The following is an 8,930-nucleotide window of genomic DNA, read 5'->3' on the forward strand; positions in this document are numbered from 1 at the left end:
ATCTGAGATGTTATCGAAGACTGTCATTCTGGCCTGTGAATACTGCCTATTCTACTTAGTTTTATAAATTTATTAATCTTATATTGAAAAGAAGTTGTCTGTTTTCGTATTATTCCTGCATCTTCCCGATTGATGTATAAAAATGCTCCATCTTTGATTGTTATTAACTGAAATATCCGTGGTTTGTTTTTACAGATATAATAAAGTTAAAGAAAAAAAGGAGGGAAGAGTGCGCATGCGCTTTCCCGGCCGGCCTCTCATAAACAGTTGTCAACAAATGTTCTGTATTTTTGCCACTCTTTTAAAAACGATCAGAAAAGAAAAACAAAGTGAAACTTTCATGATGGACAGATGAAGCTTTCTTCTTCTTCTTCCAGTAGTTTTTATTGGTTTTTATTTCTGTTGGTGTGAAAAACCTTCAGAGCCTCGGTGTGATCGGTCAGCTTTTTTACCCATGTGCAGAGTATATGCTTCTTACTCCTCTCTCACATTTACAGAAGTCTTTCTTGTGCGGCTTGTTTTTATCCTGTAGAGTGAAATGGCAAATTCTGCGTGGTCAGAAAAAATGATCCAGCTCCTCCGTCGTATGAATAACTTCTATTCTCCAGGTAAACCTGCGTTTATAAACGCAGCTCTATAGAGCTCAGCATGAAGTCCATGTTGTGCTGTATGTTTAGTATCTGAACGTTTTTTGTCTCTCTGCAGGATCCTGTCGGACTAATTGCTTTAGGTTTGAAATAGAAGGGACACAGGTGGGCTGGATCCCTCCTCATGTAGCTCCGCTGTTAGCACGGTACCCTGAGGTGTTCAACCGCCCACATGGTGGCGCCGTGTCTCTGTGCAGCAGCCTGGACTCCTATGAGAAGAGATCTGAAGCTGTGGATAAAGTCCTGCAAACTCTGAGAAAAGAAGAGAACCTGGTCTTTCTGAAAGGATGGAGGAATGAGGTGAGAACGAGTCTTTTTTGACATAGAATAGAATAGAAAAGAATAGAATAGAATAGAACATCTATCTCTGTTGGCTTCAGCACGACCAACATGCAGCATATCTGAAGTACAGAGTAATGCTATTACTTATTGGTCCCACTGGGTATAAATGTACCTTGGTCGATAATACAGGTGTTTTGCAGATAATATCTGATAATGTAAAGTCTCTTTGACAAAGTACTCCTACATTACACCTTCTAAATTACTCGTTTTAAAGATAGAGACTCAGCAAAAATGTTAAGTGGTATGAGGGACCAAGGTAGGATTTATCAGTTTGTTTCCTGGGTATGAAAGACACAAGCAGAAACAAGAAATCCAGCTATTTTTCGTTTTGTAAAAAAAATAAAATAAAATAATAATAATAATAATAATAATAATAATAATAATAATAATAATAATAAACAACAACAGGAAACAGCTCTTTTTTTGTTTTTGTGTTTTGTGCAAAAAAAAAAAAAAAAAAGAAAAAGAAAAAAGCCTGTCATTTTTTATTTTTTTTTTTCGTTTTCACACAAAAAAATGAAAATTCCACACCACATTTCATTTTGTTAGTGGGCAAGGCTTTTCAGTGCTGTGCCCTTCACAATAAAAGTCTCTCTGGCTGGCATAGAGAACCTGACTTTCAGTGCATTGCCTGCATTTACTCCAAATCAACACAGGCAGTGTACACAGAACACACACACACACACACACACACACACACACACACACACACACACACACACACATATATATATATATATATACTTATATTTACTGGCCATTTAATTAGGCACACGTCCGACTGCTTGTTAATGCAAATTTCTTATCAGCCAATTACATGGCAGCAACTCAGTGCATGTAGACATGGTCAAGAAGATCTGCTGCAGTTCAAACCAAGCATCAGAATGGGGAAGAAAGGCGATTTAAGAGACTTTGAACGTGGCATGGTTGTTGGTGCCAGATGGGCTGGTCTGAGTATTTCAGAAGCTGCTGATCTACTGGGATTTTAACCCACAACCATCTACAGAGGGTTTACAGAGAACGGTCCGAAAAAGATAAAATATCCAGTGAGTGGCAGTTCTGTGGATCAAAATGTCTTGTTGATGCCAGAGTAAAATGGTTGGAGCTGATAGAAAGGCAACACTCAAATAACCACTGGTTACAACCGAGGTCTGCAGAGGAGCATCTCTGAACACACAACACGTCCAACCTTGAGGCAGATGGGCTACAGCAGCAGAAGACCACACCAGGTGATCCTCCTGTCAGCTAAGAACAGGAAACTGAGGCTACAATTCACACAGCAACACCAAAACTGGACAATAGAAGATTGGGAAACGTTGCCTGGTCTGATGAGTCTGGATTTCTGCTCCACATTCAGATGGTAGAGTCAGAATTTGGCCTCAACAACATGAAAGCATGGATCCATCCTGCCTTGTATCAACGGTTCAGGCTGCTGCTGCTGGTGTGATGGTGTGGGGGATATTTTCTTGGCTCACTTTGGGCCCCTTAGTACCAACTGAGCATGGTTTAAAGTCCACAGCCTACCTGAGTATTGTTGCTGACCATGTCCATCCCTTTATGAGCACAGTGTACCCATCTTCTGATGGCTACTTCCAGCAGGATAACGCTCCATGTCATAAAGCTGGAATCATCTCAGACTGCTTTCTTCAACATGACAATGAGTTCCCTGTACTCAAATGTCCTCCACAGTCCCCAGATCTCAATCCAATAGAGCTCCTTTGAGATGTGGTGGAACGGGAGTTTTAAATCATGGATGTGCAGCTGAAAAATCTGCAGCAACTTTGTGATGCTATCATGTCAACATGGACCGAACTCTCTGAGGAATGTTTCCAGGACCTTGTTGAATCTATGCCACAGAGGATTAAGGCAGGTCTGAAGGCAAAAGGGGGTCCAACCCGGTACTAGCAAGCTGTACTTAATTAAGTGGCCAGTGAGTGCATCCTATTCTATACATACCCACGTAGTGTTCACAATATGGTGACACAAAGTAAGGCACTGGGTATACAGGCACAGACAAGGAGAGAGTCAAAACAGAGTCCAACGGGAAATTAAAAATCAAAAATTATGCAGACAAGAAACTTGCTGCAGTGGCCAGCAGTTCACTTATTTCAATCATTGAAGTCTTTAATTTTGACCCATTACATCTTAAGCTGGACACTACAGGTAAGTGTGACTTAATCCTTTTTGTCTAAAAATGAGACAAACACTTGTTAGAACCCGTCTTCTTGCAGTTCAGCTTTCTACTTTCTCTCTGTATTTGTGTTCAACCATTTTACACCAAAGCACACATGTTTTCCATGTGTAGTTGTACTTGGTAATAAAACAAGATTCTGGTTCCAAATCATGTAATACAAATGCATTTCAGTGCTTAATTAGATATAATGATTAACTGTGAGGTGTGTCCCAGAGGTACAGTGTGATGCCCATGTACTCTGACCCTCCTCTGATGTGGATGGAAAGAGCTGCTACAAGTGAGTCAGTACGCTCAGATAAATGGTTTGTGATCATCGTGTTATTGTTTCATGAGTGGTTTTAAAGTGAGTCTGCTCTCAGGTCTGTTCGGGGTGAAGCGATATGGAGTCCATGTTAACGGTTACACAGTCAGTGACAGCGGAGAGATGCGCATGTGGCTTGCACGACGCTCTCCTACGAAGCAGACGTACCCAGGGATGCTTGACCACGTGGTGAGTGAAGACAAGTTTTCCATCTTTGCTACAGGAGGAGTCGGTTAATGAGGAGTCCAAGAAATGTAACATGCTGTGTGTTTTGTGTCTAAAGGCAGCCGGTGGTCTGGCTGCTGATGCCGGCATCAAACACACTCTGATTAAAGAATGTGAGGAGGAGGCGTGTATCCCTTCAGCCATTGCTGAGAGGGCTAAACCTGTGTCTACAGTAAGGTGAGATCCTTCTTACCTAAGACCTGTATCTTCAAGGCTTTATGCAGAAAAAATCAGAACTCTTAGTGTAAATCAAAAGACAAAAATAAATAAAAATGAAGAGACTTAAAACTTCCATCAGCCCTAATTCATGAACAGGATGTGCCCTTTATATTTCACAGCTCAGTGTGTCTTCTTTGATGAATATTGGATGAAAAACATGATAAAAAAGTTTCCTAAAAGTCAATAAAACTATTTTTTGGTTTGTTTTCCAGCTACACGTACGTGGAAGAGGGAGAGGTGTTTCCAGAAAGTCAGTTTGTGTTTGATTTGGAGCTTCCTCGAGAGTTCAATCCCAGAGTCGGGGATGGAGAGGTGCAGGAGTTCTACCTGCTGCCCCTGGACAAGGTTTGTCTAACTGGGACTCCCTGCAGAGCAAAATCAACCTACAGACATTAGAGGCGTTAGCTTCTGGCTCAGATGAGGGTTTACATGGTGGTCTTTGGTCTCAGGTGAAGGAGCTGCTGGCCTCTAATGACTTCAAACCAAACTGTGCCATGGTGGTCCTAGACTTCCTCATCAGACACTCCTTCATTGAGCCGGACTCAGTGTGTGTGTGTGTGTGTGTGTGTGTGTGTGTGTGTGTGTGTGTGTGTGTGTGTGTGTGTGTGTGTGTGTGTGTGTGTGTGTGTGTGTGTGTGTGTGTGTGTGTGTGTGTAAAATCCTCATGGTGTTTCTTGTTGTCTCATGCTGATGATGTATTTCTCTTTCAGAGCCTCACTATCAGGAGTTTGTAGCTGGACTCCATCAGACTGTGTGAGGAGAAGCTGGACATGTGGACAGCTGTCAGTAGGCTCAGACACTTCATACTGACTGTTAAGACAAATGTAAAGCCAGTTTGTGAGCTGTCTGCTCAGCTTTAATAAGACTGAACATCAACCAGGATCTGACAGCTGGAGTCTGATCTCAGTTCAGGGGGGTCAAACTGAGTTCTGGATTTAAACCATAGGGTCCTTCCATCCATAAAATCATTTTTCAGCTGGTGTAACTTCAAACGGAGCCATAAAAAATGGGACAGACATATACATCCTCATAACTCCACCTATGCCATGACAGAAATGAGCCTTCAGGAGGTGTCGATGCTGTGTTGCTCCTGCAGCACCTTGGAGTTTGATACCCTTAACACTGACATTATTGTTCCTGTTAAAGAACATTTCTGCACCTGAGTGCTGACCAACATCCAGTCAAGTGTTTGTGTCTCATTTCCAGTAAACTTAGTATCCTTAGACTTAACATGAGCCATAGTCACCTAAGAAGTCCAGAAAAATGTCTTCATTTATGACATTGAACGATATAAAAACACCTGAATTGTTTGAAAAGAGTGGGAGAAACCTGCTAAATGGGTGAGAGAAATGTACGTTGTTTCTTGTATTGAGACAATATTTAAATATTGGTTCACTAAACAAGTGGAGGGATGAATTATTTCCTCCAACACCTTCTCTCTGTTGCCACTGGTCTTACTCACTGAGCATGATGACTTTGTTTTCTTAATCAAATTCATGAAAAAGTTAAATAAAATCGTAGTTAAGATGAAAAACAACAATAAAGGACATTTGGCTCTCACTTGTCTCTATGTAGAGCTCCAACAGAACACACAGCTTACACTGACCCCATCGGAAAAACTAAGTTTGAAAACTCAAGAATTTTGGGGGTAAAATACAGATTTGCAAAATTCTGATTTTTAATGACTTTTCCTTCCTAAACAGACCAATACTCGTATAAATAAATGAAAATGTGGTAAATCTGAAGTCAGCCCAGTCACTGCTTTCTCCTTTTGTTCAGAGTTTTTTGTGTCTGTGCCCTCTTCTGGATTTTTTTTTTTGTGGAGTTCTGTCTTAAATAGCTGCAATAAAAAAATCTCAAACTGTAATTTTGTTTTAATTTAGTTTACATCTGCATCCATCTGTTGCCCTGGTTCTGGAGGAACAACTCGCTTGTCTCTTGTAGAAATCCGTGCTGTTTTATCTCTGAGTGTGCTGAGTCTCTGTTGTTTGTTGAATGTGCTGTTTTTAAACTTACTCATTGAAAATTCAAAGTGTTTAGAGGAGGAAACAGACTTTAAAAGCTCAGACAAACCTCTAAGGGGGCAGAGTTTGGTCATGAACAGTTGCAGTTTATTTCCTTTAGATACATAAAAAAGATAACCGGTGAATTGAATTGAATTGAAAATACTTTATTTATCCCAGAGGGGAAATTCAGGAGTCACAGCAGCATTTAAGAAAACAAAAGTAAGAAAGTGTATAGAGAGTGCAAAAAGCTCCACAAGAAAATAGATGACGACAGCCCGTCCACCACTCTCCAGCCCAGCCAGTCTCCACCTCCACAGGGTCCAGGACTGAGCCTCCCCAGCAGTCTGTTCAGTCTCTGTCTCCTGGATCCTGTCTGCCCACAGCAGGCGAAGCTCCTCCAATGTGGCGCCGGCGTCCGATGTCAGCTCCATCAGCCACGTCCCTGAACAGCACGATGCCACTCTGCCCTCCGGCAGCCCCTCTGCCGCTGGGTTAGCCTAGCAGATCCCACGTTCCCAACAACGATGGATGGAAGGACAGGTCCACGTCGTCACCTCCCAGCTCACACCTGAGAACCAGCACGTCGTCCTCACCTCCTCCTCCTCAGCTCGAGGGAAATCATCAAGCCCTACACTAGTTAGCATTGACATGCTACAGGCTGCTAACAGCTAATTTCACATGTAAACAATGCAACAATGGTTACATGTAGGATCTTCAGACAAACACAGGAGAAAAGTAGTAAAAATATCACAGAAGCCACAAAAAGTTTGGTGTCCATGACCAACAATGAACCATACAAAGTAATGATCTACTCCAGATACAAAGATTATGAAAAAGAGGCAAAAAAAATTACAAGAAACGGACAAAGAAGAGAGAGCTGCTGCAACAGGCAGCTACTTGGGCAGCACCTAGCAACAACAAAAAAAAGGTGAGAATACACTTGCATACAAAAGACACTCCTCTAAACCAATCCTTATTTCACTCAGAGTTGTAGTTTCATAGTCTCACATTCATCTCTGGAGGGTAAATACCAAATTGACCTCTATTTGTTAACTTGTGTGCAAATAATACTGAGTAAGGCAGTAGAATATCACATCAGGCTCAAATAGAAAACAACAGAAGACCAAAGAGAAACACCAAGGGTGGAGTGGAGTGAAGACGTGGAGGGAGAGCTACCATAAAATCATGTCTCAGAAAGAAACGTATCCGCCAGTATCACAGCATGCTCGCACTGGAAGTCCATCCATCCATCCATCTTCTTCCGCTTATCCGAGGTCGGGTCGCGGGGGCAGCAGCCTAAGCAGGGAAGCCCAGACTTCCCTCTCCCTAGCCACTTCGGCCAGCTCTTCCCGGGGGATCCCGAGGCGTTCCCAGGCCAGCCGAGAGACGTAGTCTCCCCAGCGTGTCTCCTCCCGGTGGGACGTGCCCTGAACACCTCACCAGGGAGGCGTCCGGGAGGCATCCGTACCAGATGCCCAAGCCACCTCATCTGGCTCCTCTCAACGCAGAGGAGCAGCGGCTCTACTCCGAGCTCCTCCTGGATAGCCGAGCTTCTCACCCTATCTCTAAGGGAGAGCCCGGCCACCCTACGGAGGAAGCTCATTTCGGCCGCTTGTACCCGCGATCTTGTTCTTTCGGTCACTACCCAAAGCTCATGACCATAGGTGAGGGTGGGAACGAAGATCGACCGGTAAACAGAGAGCTTTGCCTTCCGGCTCAGCTCCCTCTTCACCACGACAGACCTGTGCAGAGTCCGCATTACTGCAGACGCTGCACCGATCTGCCTGTCGATCTCTCGCTCCATCCTTCCCTCGCGAACAAGACCCCGAGATACTTAAACTCCTCCACTTGGGGCAGGATCTCGTCCCCGACCTGAAGAGGGCACTCCACCCTTTTCCGGCTGAGGACCATGGACTCGGATTTGGAGGTGCTGATTCTCATCCCAGCCGCTTCACACTGGGCTGTGAACCGATCCAGAGAGAGTTGGAGGTCACGGCTTGATGAAGCCAACAGGACCACATCATCTGCAAAAAGCAGTGATCCAATCCTGAGGTCACCAAACTGGACCCCCTCGATACCCTGGCTGCGCCTAGAAATTCTGTCCATAAAAGTTATGAACAGAATCTGTGACAAAGGGCAGCCCTGGTGGAGTCCAACCCTCACTGGAAACGAGTCCGACTTACTGCCAGCGATGCGGACCAAGCTCTGGCACCGGTCGTACAGGGAACGGACAGCTCGTAACAAGCAGCCCGACACCCCATACTCCCGGAGAACCCCCCACAGGACTCCCCGAGGGACACGGTTGAATGCCTTCTCCAAGTCCACAAAACACATGGGGACAGGTTGGGCAAACTCCCATGCACCCTCGAGGACCCTGCTGAGGGTATAGAGCTGGTCCACAGTTCCACAGCAAGGACGAAAACCACATTGCTCCTCCTGAATCCGAGGCTCAACTAACCTACGGACCCTCCTCTCCAGTACCCCCAAATAGACCTTACCAGAGAGGCTGAGGAGTGTGATCCCCCTGTAGTTGGAGCACACCCTCCGGTCCCCCTTCTTAAAAAGAGGGACCACCACCCCGGTCTGCCAATCCAGAGGCACTGCCCCCGATGTCCACGCGATGTTGCAAAGGCGTGTCAACCATGACAGACCCACAACATCCAGGGCCTTAAGGAACTCTGAGCGGATCTCATCCACCCCCGGGGCCCTACCACCCAGGAGCTTTTTAACCACCTCGGCGACTTCAACCCCAGAGATGGAAGAGCCCACCCCATCATTCCCAGACCCTGCTTCCTCCAAGGAAGACGTGCCGGTGGGATTGAGGAGGTCTTCGAAGTATTCCTTCCACCGATCCACAACATCCCAAGTCGAGGTCAGCAGCGCACGGTCCCCACTGAGCACAGTGTTTACAGTGCACTGGTTCCCCCTCCTGAGATGCCGGATGGTGGTCCAGAACCTCTTCGAAGCCGTCCGGAAGTCGTTTTCCATGGCCTCAC

The 8,930-nt window shown here is 45.0% G+C and overlaps 1 protein-coding gene across 1 annotated transcript; it reads left to right on the plus strand.

Annotated features, from left to right (window-relative positions):
- Positions 1–236: 236 nt before the first annotated feature.
- Positions 237–5,753, plus strand: tpk2 (thiamin pyrophosphokinase 2). Its single transcript, XM_074681283.1, has 8 exons — positions 237–608; positions 706–947; positions 3,397–3,460; positions 3,543–3,673; positions 3,768–3,886; positions 4,141–4,273; positions 4,378–4,470; positions 4,635–5,753. The coding sequence occupies exons 1-8, from the start codon at positions 539–541 to the stop codon at positions 4,683–4,685; spliced, it is 903 nt and encodes a 300-aa protein (XP_074537384.1). The 5' UTR covers positions 237–538; the 3' UTR covers positions 4,686–5,753.
- The last annotated feature ends 3,177 nt before the right edge of the window (positions 5,754–8,930 follow it).

The sequence above is a fragment of the Halichoeres trimaculatus genome, unplaced genomic scaffold (genome assembly GCF_033239565.1).
Source record: "Halichoeres trimaculatus isolate MK-OKI-2021-1 unplaced genomic scaffold, fHalTri1.1 fHalTri1_scaffold_11, whole genome shotgun sequence".
Lineage (NCBI taxonomy): Eukaryota > Metazoa > Chordata > Actinopteri > Labriformes > Labridae > Halichoeres > Halichoeres trimaculatus.

Coding starts and splice junctions, on each gene's coding strand:
- tpk2 (XM_074681283.1), top strand. CDS start 539: ATGGCAAATTCTGCGTGGTCAGAAAAAATGATCCAGCTCCTCCGTCGT. Junction 609..705: donor GAATAACTTCTATTCTCCAG/GTAAACCTGCGT, acceptor GTCTCTCTGCAG/GATCCTGTCGGACTAATTGC. Junction 4,471..4,634: donor ACTCCTTCATTGAGCCGGAC/TCAGTGTGTGTG, acceptor TGTATTTCTCTT/TCAGAGCCTCACTATCAGGA.